Source organism: Cucurbita pepo, chromosome 6 (assembly GCF_057944985.1).
Source record: "Cucurbita pepo subsp. pepo isolate OVF chromosome 6, ASM5794498v1, whole genome shotgun sequence".
Classification (NCBI taxonomy): domain Eukaryota; kingdom Viridiplantae; phylum Streptophyta; class Magnoliopsida; order Cucurbitales; family Cucurbitaceae; genus Cucurbita; species Cucurbita pepo.
Genome location: NC_141803.1, coordinates 8296339 through 8311413, shown reverse-complemented (window position 1 = coordinate 8311413; position 15075 = coordinate 8296339). Strand labels below are relative to the sequence as shown.

Genomic DNA, 15075 nt, shown 5'->3' with positions numbered 1-15075 from the left:
CCTAGGATGTTTCTAATTTGGTAGTGAATGACCCATGTGAACTGCTAATGTGGATTAAAATTTCTATGTCATCCCCAAAAAATTTGCTTTCTGGATTGCTTCAGCAGGGTCAGCAATGTATTTCCAGATTTGCTACAACATCATGGTTCAGCATAAATGTTCTAGAAATTTACCAAATAACTCATTTAAGTGTCAATTAAGCTAGATTTATCAAATTAATTGTGTTTTCATGTTAAACAACACTTGACTATTTCATGTATACTATTTAAAAGAAATGAGAAAATTGTGAGTATGAGTGCAAAATTAACTATAAAAAGATTTGATATCACTCTTCTTTTGGAGAGTTATCACACCTCAAAACTTTAAGAGATTGCTCATCCTCGAGCAATCATTCTCTCCGCCTCCATTTTTTTTTTCTTATTAACAAATTTTTTTGAACATATATTTTTGTTTGTAGAGTATTCATCAAAGGCATGATTTAGATCATATTCCTTATATTCCTTCCTCAATTCAGTTTTTTCCCACATTTCACCTACACTTATAACCAAATCTTACAATAAAAATAACACATTTCTCACTTCCACCCGTATTTCACAAAACATTTCTAGAATGATTACCATTTCTTTTACCTTTGCTTTTATGACTTGGCTTCATAATTTATTTCATTAACATTCTCTTATCATGACATTCCTTTTATCATTTTTTTTTCTTTGCTTTGCATTTTTCAAGGGGTTATTATTGCTTTAATACCCTCAAACTTAAACTAGCCAATGTCCTCAATGACCATTAGTATGGGTGTAGAATCATTCTTGAAAGTAGATTGAGGTGTAGAAGCTCTTGGTTATTGTTTTTTTTTTGTTGGAAAATGATCTAAGGTTTGGTGAATTATGGAAATTCTTGCTTTTTAAGATGGATCATAATAGATTGGATTCTCACCTTAACTTTGATGAATACTCTTCATTTGAGCTTTAATTTTATTAACCTTTTTTTTCAAGTTATATATATTTTTTTAAGAAAACACACCTCTCACCATACTGTTTTATTTATCACATTGAAACACTTTACATTAGATTCCTTGTTCTTGCACAAAACATCCCTACTGCATATTCGAAAATGCATGATATATTACCCTATCTAATCTAGCTCATGTTTCTAGGGTACATGTATGTGTCTCATTCAAAATTATATGCCGTCAACAAAACAAAAATAGGCAACAAAATATGGATGCGTGCTTCTAAATAAGACAATAAGATTGTAAAGGGTGTGTTTAGCAACCTAGTTGGCCTAGGAATCCAATAAACTTTTTCGACTCCCAGGCATGACAAAGTCGCATTTTAAAATCGTGACGTTGACGACGATATGTGATCGACCAAAGTGGATAATATAAGCTAGTAGTTATTTTGAGTTGTTACAAAATAATTTGTCAAGATGGCCGAGTTGGTCTAAGGCGCCAGTTTCAGGTACTGGTTCGAAAGGGCATGGGTTCGAATCCCATTCTTGACATGATTTTGGCAATGACTGCTGTCGGTGGTGGGTGGCGATCCATATCTGGCGGCAGTGGATTTATCGTGAGGTTTGAGGTTGATGATGATACATAATGTGACATAATATGAAGCTGCTAGCGGTGGGCTGAGATTGTTACTTATGGTATTGAGGGGACAATATTGGCTAGTGGTGGGTTTATCGTGAGGTTGATGATGATATATAATGTGACATAATATGTTGTGGGCTTATGTGAGGCTGCTAGCGGTGGGCTGAGATTGTTACTTATGGTATTGAGGGGACAATCTTGGCTAGTGTTGGACTGGACTTATTGTGACGGCAAATATCTGGTGGCATAGGGAGAAATCTTTTGCAATCAGTTTCGCTACATTACCCATCATTGATTTGAGATATTGATAAGGTGAATACTCAGTCTATTCAATGCTAGGCATAATGAGTATCAGGACCTCAAACAAAATTATCTTTCGTCCTATCTTATGAACAACTTTAAGGTGTATGAAGTTTCATATTTTATGCTTTAAGCAGAAGTAGGACGATAGATAAATAATGAAGTTTCATATTTTATGCTTTAAGCAGAAGCAGGACGATAGATAAATAATGAAGTTTCATATTTTATGTTCCAAATATATGTTCGACATGTTATCATGAAGACCTTTTCTTTTATGAGGATCCAGTCACGTGTATTGTGTTGTGCCCGACAAAGTCCGGCCTAAGGGGCACATATACCAATCCGTCTGAAGGGTCCATGTATGCGTACGTGGGCCGTGTGTAGAAAAGTATCATGCATCCAACTCTGCCAAGAATTGAAAAAAGCCTAAGGTCATGCTATGGTTTAAACGATAGGTCACAGTGATATATTGTGTGTGATTGCATTACTAACCGAATAATATAACTTTACACGAGATAAGGTGTTTGCCTCACTAGTTGTGTTCGTATATCCCAACACCATTTTCGCATTTATAAAGAAATTTAAGAGTTCCCTCTTGTAATTAAATATTATTTTGTATTTAATTTTGGTGTTGTTTATCTTCATTTAAATTTATATTTTATCGAATTTTCATGTTTTATTTTTATTTTACTTTTCATTTTTTTGTTTGCTTTTTCATATTTTTAGTTTTGGTCGGAGATCCAAATTCTTGAAAATCAGACATCAAAAAAGATTGTGTAGAAACTTTTAATAAGATATATGGAAATTCAAGGATTGTGCCTACCATCCTATTCTAAAATTGATGTAAAGATGGCAGAAACATGAGCTTTTAATACCTATTTTAGATTTTATTGTTCTAAACTCTCTCTAAGATGGGTTAGTAAAAATCATCATTTTTTTTAGTTTTAATATAAAAACTATATTACAATTTTGAAAACTTGTATTCATATACATATTTAATTTTTTTTCTTCATAATTTAAAATTTTGGAGAACAACGATACACTTCATTACGAAATAAATTTCATACAAAAAAAAAAAAAACAACCTTTTCGTGTTATTCCATTATTTTTCATTGGTTCCTCAAGGATAATTCCACCAAAAGGAGATAATAAAGCTTCTCTAACTTTTATAGTTCCACTTGTGAATCAATTCATCAACATTAGCAAGAAAGTTTCTCAAGTAAATTCCATCATCTTTAGCCGTCCAAAGACAAGTTCCTACAGTTCCATGTTTGCACCTATCACGGAGCCATAAGTGCTGCGTTTCAGGCCAAAAGCTTTCAAAAGAGACATATGCATGTGGCGTCTCCAATTTGCACCAATAGAGGGTTGATCCCCTAAAGTTAACCTTGAAGTTCCATTAGTAATCATATCCATGATTAAGCAAACGATGATACCCCAAGTCATGACTGACAATGCACAAGCAACCCAAGTTTGCTTAGCCCGTTAACCACATGAATGTAATATCTAGAAGGTCCGGGTGGTGGTAACGCGACCCTTGGAACCTGAGCCCCAACTAAAGCCACCGTGAAAAGAAAGAAAACGACAATATTCTTTATCATTTCCTAATCAACCTTTAGCTTAACTACCAATTTGTGTTGGACATGTGAATAAATATACATACTTGTAGTACATGCAAGAAACTATGTAAATGCATGCTATGGTTGTAAAAAACTTAATCATTTAACTAATTTCCGTTATGCAACACAATTTAAGGTTAATTTTGGGATAATTTGAGAGATTTATTAGATTTTCAATAACAAAATTCCTGGAATAGATAATAGTTATTAGCCCAAGAATAATAAATATTTCCTTGATTTTTAAAATAGTCTCATAAAATGGACAACAAAATATGAATACTTCCCCGTAGAAAATATAAAATATTGAAAGCAATTCATAGATTACATATGGTATAGCACCCAAGTCCAACAAGGTATTAAATTCCCGATTTATTTTTTTAAGTTGAACTTTCAAACTTTTTAAGGGGACCTTAGAAATTTTAGGGTGAGGTAGAACAGATAAGTTCAAAAAAGGCTTAGTACCTTATTCTGGGGACACTATGTATGTGGCCCACTTTTGAATATGATATAAACAATGTGATCACTAAATTGTACATGTGGGGAGACATGTGAGTGAGGGCGTCCTATGCAATGAGTATTGCATAAGATCAGACCATGAAGAAAACCACTCTCACTTTAGGAGAGAGGTAGTACCCTTAATCACTGACTCCAGGTCTTGAACAAGGGACCCCAACCTTCTTATTGGCCTGACAGGGATTCGGTTTACTGGTTATACCACAAACCAATTGTTCATTAGAGAATTAGTGAGACATAAGGAACAAGAAGTAACTTCAGGGGTAAAACGGTAAATTGACCCAGCTCTAGTTACGAACAACCTGTGAAGTTTCGACTTACTAATCATGGTTATATCAAATAGACAGAAATATATTTATAGTGAGGGGAATGCAACTACTAGGCTATAGTGGAGTGTCCTAGTAGTTAACGAATGTTGGTTAACAAGGTTAATAAGTTTAACCGGTTAATCTTGGATTGTTGGAGCCCATGATCTATAGGTCCATTAGGTCCCTCTGCTAGCTCATATCGGACTAAACCATAAAACAGTGTGACAAGTGAGTTCGAACTGTTCGAATTCGAATTAGGGAAAAAATGCCATTGACAAGAATAAAAACAGGTTAAGAAAGAGTAGAGCACCCTAGCACACCGAAAGTACACAATTAAAAATCTACTATGAGGCTAGTTAGTTAGTCTTTATACTCAATCCACATTTTCCATATTTTGAAGGAGTTGGTTAAGGGAGGATACTAGACAAAATGCCATAATCAAGTCTTACTTGTCATCTCCCACCTTTTTTTGTTTTAAATATTTGGTGCCATTTCCTTATTTTGGACGTAAAACTACTCAGATTAGAACTCGTAAATATATATGTATATTATATTTTAAATACTTCTAGTTATTTTTAGGACAAATTTTACCGCCTTTTTATACTCATTGAGCCAACCAAAGTTGCAATCCTTGCTTCCAATAGAGATTTAATTTACTACTCTTAGTTTAGGGAGATTTTAGGGGAAGAATATTACCTAGACGCAACCAAACTTCCAAAGTATAAGGAATTAACCCATTTGACATAGAATAGTTGCACTCTCATTACCTATAAGATTGAATTTATAAGATTAAAGCAGTTTAGCCCTCAACTAGTTGACACAGAGATGAAGTTGGCTCAGAAGTTTGTCCTAACATTGGCCGAGGATATCTATGGTACAATTGAGGTCATAGCCCTTACCACCTAGGCTAGTGTCCAAGCAGCTAAGGCTATTGAGGAAGCTAAAGCCCAAGAACTCCGAAGGCCAACAACACCGACAATCGTAGTAGGACAAAAGTGACAGTATAACTAGATGGAACCACATCGCCAACCACCAGTGCGGCAATTGCAACACGCGGATACATACTTGAAGGACTTAAGGAATTTTCAGCTTTTAGACCAATATGGAGGCAAATGAGACAATAGACAACTTCGTGACCACTTTTCCATAACATTCTTGTGAAGAGTTCATAATGGGATCTTTATAAAATAACACAAAACAATGGGCATCTTGAGGAAGATTACAAGTCAAAAAAATTAAAGCAAATCTCGTAGAGGAAAGATGGGATAAAAACTTATTGGTGATGGCTCCTCTTTAGTGACATTTTTTCAAATTCAAATACTTGTCCACTAAATTTTCATAGAAATTTTTGCTTCCATCGATTTTGAAATTGAGATAGGACTAAAATCAGATTTTTTTAAAAAATGTTTTTTTCCCAAAATTTGAGATATTAATTTTACTTAACTCAACAAGCAAAACCATATAATTTGTTCTTTATTTGATTTTTAGATAAGTGCGTCAAAAAAAATACAAACATTACTTAGATAATTAAGAAAAAAATAAAGACAATACTTAGACCTCATTTAGGATAGGTTGTTTTACATTTCATTGTTTTAAATTTTTTGTATTTGTTTTTATTTTCTCTAAATTTCAGTACTTCGTATTTAAACACGTAAGACCATGCCTGTGTTTTACAGAGAAAAAGTTGCTTTAAGCGTCTTCGAAGTTCATATAATAAATGATGTTCAATTTAAGAGTTATATTTCCACATTAAAGATGAGTATGAGACGTTAGTAGCGACTCTGAGTATGTGGAAATTTAGGGTCGTTACACTACGTGCAACGCTTCATGCGTTCTAAGAGGCATAGTCTGAACATGTATCTAGGGCTTCATACATTTCGTGTGATACAGTTCGAAACCTATATTCAAGGCTTCTTACGCTCCAAGCGATGTAATCTGAAGCCTACTTCTAAGGTTTCTTATGTTCCAAGCGACACAATCTGAAAGTCTATGCCAAAGTTTCTTACATTCTAAGCGACATAGTCTGAATACCTATGCCCTAGGGGTCATACATTCCATGTGGCATAGTCTTAATCATACTTTTTACGTTCCAAGGCTTCTTATGTTCCAAGAAATGTAGTCTGAGTCATAAATATGCTCCACCATAAGAGATTTAAGGGTTTCTTGAGTTTCTGAGTTCGAGGACTTTTGTCTTTTACTCTTGTGTGGTACCTAGCATTCTTCTTGTCAAAATTGATATAAGGCTTGTATGGCCTTTCCTTTTTTTAAGCCCTACTCAAATTACATAAATTATGAACTCATCGTAGTAACATGCATGAGCCATTCAGAGTATCATGAAATCATAACGTGCCCCATGAAAGTTCTAAAAGAATCTTAAATTTGGTTAGGGGTAATTAGGGATAATTTTATCCTTTTTTATTAAGCTTTTACTTATATAACCCTAAAATTATTTAGAACCTTAAACTTCTTAAGCTCATTACAGAAGTATTTTGATCATTTAACCTATTTCCTTTGTTTAGCTTCTTAACCTCATCCAAACTTGTTGAAACCTCAAGTCAATCTATGTCTTTATCAGTAGATCTTCCTTAGATCATTCGGTCATTTGGACGGTATTTGAACTTTGAAATATCTTAAAGAAACCTAGGGGTATATTTGTAATTTTACCTTTAATTCTTGGTTTAGCCTCTAAACGTGTTTCATTTACTTTGAAACTTTACCTAATCCTTGATTATCATGAAATAGATCGAATATAAAATTTAACGGTATTTAGAGGTAACCGTCATAGGGGCATTTTGGTCATTTTGCATCATTACGTAGTTTAGCTACTTATCTCCCATTAATTCTTACTGATGGTTTGTACCGAAAACCAAAGGATTCCTATGATTATTTCTTAAGAAAAATCTAGCTTAGCTACTTACTTCATCCTTGACGTTCAGGTCCTCGGTTCTCGAACTTTCAGTATCTAAATTACTCCAAAGTTTCTTTGGTATTTCTATCTTTGAGTATTGCTTTAGAACCGTACTGAGTTTCTTGGGAACTTATCTACATTGAGTTTAACTAAAGAAAAAATGAGGCAGGATCAGGTTTGGATCGGTGTTGAACTACCTATATCATTGCCATTTTTCTCGAAGTAGGGGAAGAAGACAAGATTGGCCAGCGTCGACACCTATAAAAATCGATCTTCCCAACCTTGTATAGTACCTTTCACCTCTTGATTTCTTTATAGAACTTGAAGATGGTGTTGCAATGAAGATTTAGGGATTGATTTCATACTATTTAGTGAGTTGTAGCTTAAGTTATGGCCCTTGAAAGTTCACTGAAAAACGTAAATCTTGCTGGAGTTAAAACCTAGAAAATCATTATTAATTAGGATGTTCTAAACATTTTAGCTCTAGATTACTTCATGAGATTTCTTTCTTATCTTTTTCTCGAGCTTAAGAAATAATTTTGGAAGGATAAATTCTTGAATTCCCTGATTCTTTCTCTCGATTGAATATCCATTTTATCACAAAGTTTTAAGTTATTGGGAAACTCGATTGAGAGCTCTTCAGCCCTCGACTTTTTATGAAACCTTCTTTTCTCATCCCTACGAAACTCATGGTACCCTTAGATTGAAGCCTAATAGACCGCCGTTCATGAATTTGGAGTTTTCCTCAAATCCATAAATAAAATACCCAATTTTTTTTTATTCCCCTTAAATTCTGTCTTTAAGTGCTCAACAATGGATTGAAACTTATTTAGAGGGACAACATTGCCCATTGCACCAATTGGATATTTTGAACTTTTCCTCCCAGGAAACTTTAATTGGGTAATGGTGTTTGGGTCATCCAATCTACCCTTGGAATAGATATGAAAATATTATTACTCCGTCAAAGAATACATCTTTAATAATGAGAAATATAATTGGGATCGAAGGTTCAATCTTCAATTCACAATGTTTAAATAGATACAAGTTACCAACTAATACCTACAAATAAAGAAAATATAAATTAACTAAATCTTGAGAATAAAATAAAATATACTACTAATTAAATCTAAACAAAAATATTAACTGAATCTAAGATAAGTTCTATAACTCATATATTCTCCAAATATTAACTGATTACGAATATCTTGACTAATTCAAACTAACAATAAGTTGCACTAAATTTTGACCGTCTCCCTTAATGCAAGCTTATTTTCTCAATAACTCTGAGAGCTTTTACAAAAAATTTCAAACTTCACTTTGGAAAGTGTCTTAGTAAATATGTCCACAACTTGCTCATTAGTACGTATTTTCTGCTATTCAACATCCTGCATTAACATTCTCTCGAACAAAATGATAATGAGTAGTCACCATTTCTTGATTAAGCCTCCTGATCATCCATAAAAATTCTTGAGCAGCCATTGTAGTAGCTACATATTCTGCTTCACAACTTGACAAAGCAACGGTGCTTTGCTTTTTACTGCACCATGCAATTGCAGCAGAGCCTGCTGTAAAACAAAAACCTCTTGTGGAGCACCTGTCGTTCACGTCACCAGCCCAATTAGCATCCACAAAACCACTAGGATTTTTATCAGGTTGAGCACCCCGCCCCACTAGTCTAGAGTTATTGAAACTCAGCTTCCTCCAGCTCCTCTCTGTTTTGTCCTCAGCAGCCTGACCAGTTCCATTGCCAAAAGCTCTTTTTCCTAATGACGTTGGATTTTACAGTCTTCTCCCCTAACACTTCCTTAATTTTCGACTCTAACTCTCGTTAAGTTTTTTCCAATCATGTCCTTTCTCAGCTAGAACCTCTTCCCTCCGGCCTCGCCTCTCCAAATGGGTTCGAACTCTTGGACCTCGCCGTCGTCTCTGATATCCCCGACGACTTCACATCATTCACCGGTAGCGTATGTGGCTGCAGAGATTAAGCTTCGGTCGGCTGCCACCACCGCCGCCGCCAGAATTACCTTCATCTTTCTTCCTCTTATTTTCATCAATGACCCTAGATGAACCCCACTTCGAGTTAGACGAATCATCCCCATTCGAATACCTGTTACTCCTCTCATACGAACCATTCGAGCCATAATTCCTAAATCTACCACCAACACGACCGGAATTTAAACCTTTATGGCATCTTCCCTTCCCTCTATAAAAATCAAAGTCATCCCTCCATGAATTCTGATCTTTTGATTGCTCCAATTCTAGTGACAAAGACATCCCTCCATGAATTCTGATCTTTTGATTGCTCCAATTCTAGTGACAAAGAGTTGTAGGCTTCAATAGCTTTGATTCCATTTGATTGAAGATTTTCCACAGACTCAGCGAGGTTACTTTGGGTTTGGTCGGATTCAGACACTATGTTTAGCTGGACCTTGAGCCTCTGAACTTCATTCATAGCGGAGGCCAATGCAGCAACATCCATTGCGTGCTGCTTCTGAACAGCTTATAGTTCGGACTTCTAGGCTCGATCACGATCTTGAGAAAGTTTGTGCAGTTCTTGAACACGATCTTCCTCAGAAGCTGAGAGCTCAAACACTTGCTGTTGGGATTCTTCAAGCTTTGCAGACATATCTAATAGTTGTTTCTTTGCCTCTTCTGCTTCCTGTTGGGCTTGCTTTTTGTGTGATTTAGATGCACTCAGTTGATCACTTTTTTTCTTTAGTTCCTCCTGGAGTTGAGAAAGTCGTGATTCCAATTCAGCCACTTTGTTGGGCCCTTTACTCTTCTTTTGACAATGTGGACAAACATCTGATCGAAGAGTTTTGTTTACAGTTGCATGATGAGAACAACCAGAATCGACAATCCATTCTTCATTGTAGTCTATAAAGGCATGAGCATCTGTAGAGACATCATCTTGATGTACAGCTGAAGTCACGTTTGTTGGCTGGTCAAGAACTTCAGTGGTTAAGCAATATTCCCAAATTAGATCGGAAGAATTTTTACTTTCATGTACAACATTTGCTTCTATTTCCTGCATTTCGACTCGACAATTTGGCTTAATATGGCCTGGCTTTCCACAACGATGGCACACCACTTTCACCTGACAATCTCGTTTAAAATGGCCAGGTTTTCCACGTCGGTAAGAAGTGGCTTCTTTGACGACTCCTCACTCCTGAATTTATTCTCATTGCTTGATGAAGGCTTTGAATGAAAATGCTGTCTCCTTTGATCTTTGACATACAACACATCTTCTAACTTTGGGGAAAACTCGTTGCTACTAGTCATTTGCTTAATCAAGGCTTCCTTGATTGGAAATATATTAGTTATTTCAGAGATTTCTCCCAATTCTTATGATCTTTATAGTTTTCTTTTTTTTGTTCCTAACCTAAGTTACTTAAAATTCAAAAAAATGCCCTTTATGTCTTTTTAGATTACTTTTTCGTTTCTAAACCTTATCCAAAGGCATTGGATGCTTATGTATCTTGTTAGGGCATTGAAATTTTCTTCCTCGAGCCCTTTTAACTTTTTATTGGGTCTTTTAATCCCTTTCTTGATTTCCTTAAATCTTACTCAGACATGTTAAACTTACTTGGATTAACTTATTGAGTATTACAAAACGATCTCTGTGATGTACTTTCGATACACAACTTAGAAGTGTCACATTCATGTTGTGTAAAAAGACATGAAGGGAAGAGAAGAGGGAGTAGAAAGGCCGCACTCACATTGTTCATGGTGCATATTTTTGTTATTTTTACTTAAATTACTTGAATTTTGACTCCAAATGGTTTTACACTAATCCACTCACGTAATTAAGTGGCTATAAATCACAAAACGCCCCCACCAGTTATCAGTTTGTCTGACCATCGGCGGCGGAGGAGTACGTTTGGCCAACGCACTTTCTCTTCTTACCCCTACAAAATCAAAAAATCCAATAAACATATTATGTAAAATGTTGGGAGTTAAGGATTTGGCTTGTTAAAAAAAAAATTCTAGCACCTCCTTTGAAAGAAGAAAGCGTACTGATTCGTCAACGGGCAAGTCGACAATCGTGGAAGGTGGATGTGAGCCATCGAGGTGGGTATCTTCTGACGGTAATGATATCGTGTTAACATGGAAACCTAGAAACCTTGAAATGGAGATGGCAATTTGGAAGAGAAAGTTGAAATCAGTAAAAAGAAAGGAGTAGAACCTCTCTTCATCATCAATAAGGGTCTGCTTGGCTCTTTTCATTAGTTGCTTCTCCTTTTATATGAGTTGAATGAAATTACAGTCCTACCCCTTTCATTTTCCTACCAAACCAACTTGTTTATTGAATTGGAAAGCCTTTGACTCCAGCTTACACGCGCTTGAATCATTCTTTGCATAGTCTCTCATCGCACATTCATACTTGGTTATCTCTCGACTTTTCTTATTTGTTTTTTATCGGTCCAAAGTTTAATATTAGACATCACGTTGAAATACTCAAGTCACGTGCTACTTCTATTTTAGGTTAAGGCAAGTCATTCTTCTATGGTGGACGACGACATCGCAACTCGAGACCATTTCACATGTATAGGGTAGTTGCATTTATTTTTTTTAGACTTAGGTTAGAATAGGATGTTTTTAGTTTAATCGTTCATTTGTTTTATTTAGTCCTTTTTGGTGTCGTTTCAAAGATTTTTTTGGACATGTAAGTTCATGGTTGTGTTTTAAGATGAAAGTTCAAATGAAGTATTTTTGCATTCAATGTTCATAATATGTATACAGTAGCGACTTTAAATTAAGTAGAAAATTTCAAATCGTTATATTGGAATATTAGACATCGTTGATAAAAAGTAATACAAAATAATTATTAAGAGGATTAAGGAGTATTGATTATTTTTTTATATAAAATTCTTAAAATATTTTAAAATAGAAACTCTCATTTGACTTTTCAATTAATTTTTAATACTGGTAAAACTAAAAAGAAAAAAATGAAAGGCAGTTGTAGGTAACATTTAACTACCATTTTAAATGGTCACTATCATCCCATTATTTTTTCGGATGTTTATTAATAATTTTAAGGATTTCTAAATTAAATATTCTCTTTGATTCTTTTTCCTTTTTTTTTTTTTTTTTTATTCATGAAAGAAATGCCAAGGTTGAGTATTCAAAGTTAAACCCAAAATCTAATTTTTTCACTTAGATTTTGTTCAACTCAATGAATAAACAAATTCAATCCAACCCAACTAATTTGAAAACAAAAAGTATTTCCTCACATCCCATTGCGTTCACAAATTCAAGGGTTTGTGCCTGCTCGTGTTAAATTTCTAGTCTTACCTAGTTTTTGTCTATCGTATCATGATTTTATTACTATAGATCTGGTGTAGGTCGAGGCAGTTAAAGGTTGGTATTGTCCAACTATGGTGTCAGAAGTGAGAAGTTTTCTTAATCTGACCGAATATTACAAAGGATTTATTTAAGACTATTTACATATCGCAATGGAGATAACTAAGTTGACTAAGAGGGGGAAGACTTTTAAGTTGAATCAAGCATGTTAAGAGAGTTTTAAGGAGCTCGAGAAGTGGTGGGTGATGGCCCCAGTACTCACTATACCTAATTGCACTATGAATTTGGTGATTTAAAGTAATGCTTCGAAGAGAGGTTTGAATTGTGTACTCGTGTAGAACGGAAGAATCATTGTCTTTGCATCTCGACAATTGAAGGACTATGAACATAATTATCTGGTGTTTTCTCTAAAGATATGGAGGTATTGTGAAAACATACAAGTATATATAGATCATAAGGGTCTAAAGTACCTATTTATGCAAAAGGCATTAAATATGTAGCAATGAAGATGGTTTGAATTGGTGAAGGATTATGACATAGATATTATGCCACCTTGGCATTCATGGAATCTCTAAGTTGTGAAATGACTCATTCATCAGTAGTGCTTATTAGACAAACGAGAATCTAGTACGTTTTAAATTAGCTTAAATAACGGTTAAGGTTAGGCAAGGATGACCTAGCTAGCTTAGATGATAATTCATTCGACTCGAAAGCAGAGAGTCACTATAGCTTAGAGAGAAGATCCTTTATTTGCTAAGGTTATCAGCCAACAAGAGTCTGAATGAGCAAAGACTTGGGGTGGCAAAACCGTATGTGTGTCCCTAATGATAATGAGATCAAAAGGGAAATTCAATATGAAGCCTATGAGAAAACATATAAAATTCATCTAGGAGCTACAAAGATGTATCAGGATTTGAAGTCATGCTAATGGTTGCCTGGGATGAATAAAATATTGCATAATACTTGAGTAAGTGCTTAACTTTTCAATAAGTCTAGGCATTAAGGCAGAAGCCTCTTTGGATTGCTACTACTTCTAAATGTGCCTCAATCAAAATGGGAAAATGTACCCATGCACTTCGTTACCAAGGTACTTGAAACAAGAAAAGGATTTACTGTATTATGGGGCATGGTATATGATTGACCAAATCGACACATTTTATACTTAGAAAGCCAACCTATAAAGTTGGTAGGGTGGCATAGATATATCTAAAGAAAGTCGCATGATTACATGGCGTACTAGTCCCCGTTGTGTCAAATAGGGATGTTCAATTTACTTCTTGATTCTGGAAGAGCCTCCCTAAGGCATTGAGAATATAGTTGAAATTGAATAATACGTTTTACGTTATGTGCAAAAGAATTGATTTTACTAGCAGTTAGGATATTCACTTGTGCCTCATAGAGCTCACTTATTAATTATTAGGTGACCATTCAGATGACACAATTTGTTGCATTATATGAGCTAGGTGTCAGACCCCAACATTTTGAGAGGAAGTAAGTAATAGAAAAATGTTGGGTCTAGAGATGTTACACATGAACAACTAGACAATAGAGAAAATTAAGAAAAAGATTTTGAACATCCGAAGTTGAAAGATGAGTTAGACTTGAGGATAACAAAGTTGGAATTTTCCAAGGGATCATGTATTCTTGAAAGTCATACATTTTCAAGATATAATAAGATTTAGTAAGAGAGGAAATCCGAACCACCGTTTCATTCAGCCATTTGAGATTTTAGAAAGGATTGGACGAGTAATATACAAACTAGCATTACCCTCACACTTGACGTCTTACATAATGTGTTCCATGTCTTGATGCTTCGTAAATATGTTGTCAATCAAGCTCATATTATCAGCTACGAGACCTTGCCATTAAAAGAGAAACCAACCAGTTGAAAAAGCTACCTGAGAATAAGAAGTGTCGGGTACCCAAAGTTATTTTATGAGTTTAGAACTTTCGAGGATAAAAGTTCAAAAAAAAAAAAGGTTAATATTTTGTATTAAAACACAATTCTAGTTTGGTCCGTCTTGGTTCATCTCATTTGGTTGGTCATTATTCAATTTTTTTAACTTAATCGTGACTATCTTAAAAACTTGAAAAGAAAGTATATTATAGTAAAACTTTTCGTGTTTAAAACAAAACCTAAATAATTTTGACTTGCAAATCTAAACTAAAGTTTGATTATATTGGGCCCGATAAATAAAATAACTTAAAATACTAAAGTAGTTAAAACAGGGTGTGGCTCTGTGTCGCACTTGCTCCAGATCCGCACCCATCCTTGACCAGCTTCTTCTTATCACCTGAGAAAAAATTGAGAAAACTTAAATGTGTACAAGGACTCAGTAAGTTGCCTACCGTAGGCTTTTAATCATGTTATGCTAGGGTAACAAACTCTTTCTTGTCATTTTCTTATTATTGACTTGAGGATTTAGGCCCTTACGTGATATTAGTTCTTATCCTTGTCCTCCGTCCTTGCTCTTGGTTCTGAAGTGATACCTAGTGGTCTTCATATCTTAGAGAACTCGAGGCTTGTATAGT

The 15075-nt window shown here is 34.9% G+C and overlaps 1 protein-coding gene and 1 non-coding gene across 2 annotated transcripts; one reads left to right on the top strand and one right to left on the bottom strand.

Annotated features, from left to right (window-relative positions):
* The first annotated feature begins 1422 nt into the window (after positions 1 to 1422).
* On the top strand, positions 1423 to 1503 carry TRNAL-CAG (transfer RNA leucine (anticodon CAG)). The gene has a single exon. It is a non-coding gene; the product is annotated as a tRNA-Leu (tRNA).
* A 7954-nt stretch (positions 1504 to 9457) lies between these two features.
* On the bottom strand, positions 9458 to 10273 carry LOC147792254 (interactor of constitutive active ROPs 2, chloroplastic-like). Its single transcript, XM_087124817.1, is given in 1 exon segment — positions 9458 to 10273. A coding segment is annotated over 1 exon segment (816 nt).
* Between the last annotated feature and the right edge of the window lie 4802 nt (positions 10274 to 15075).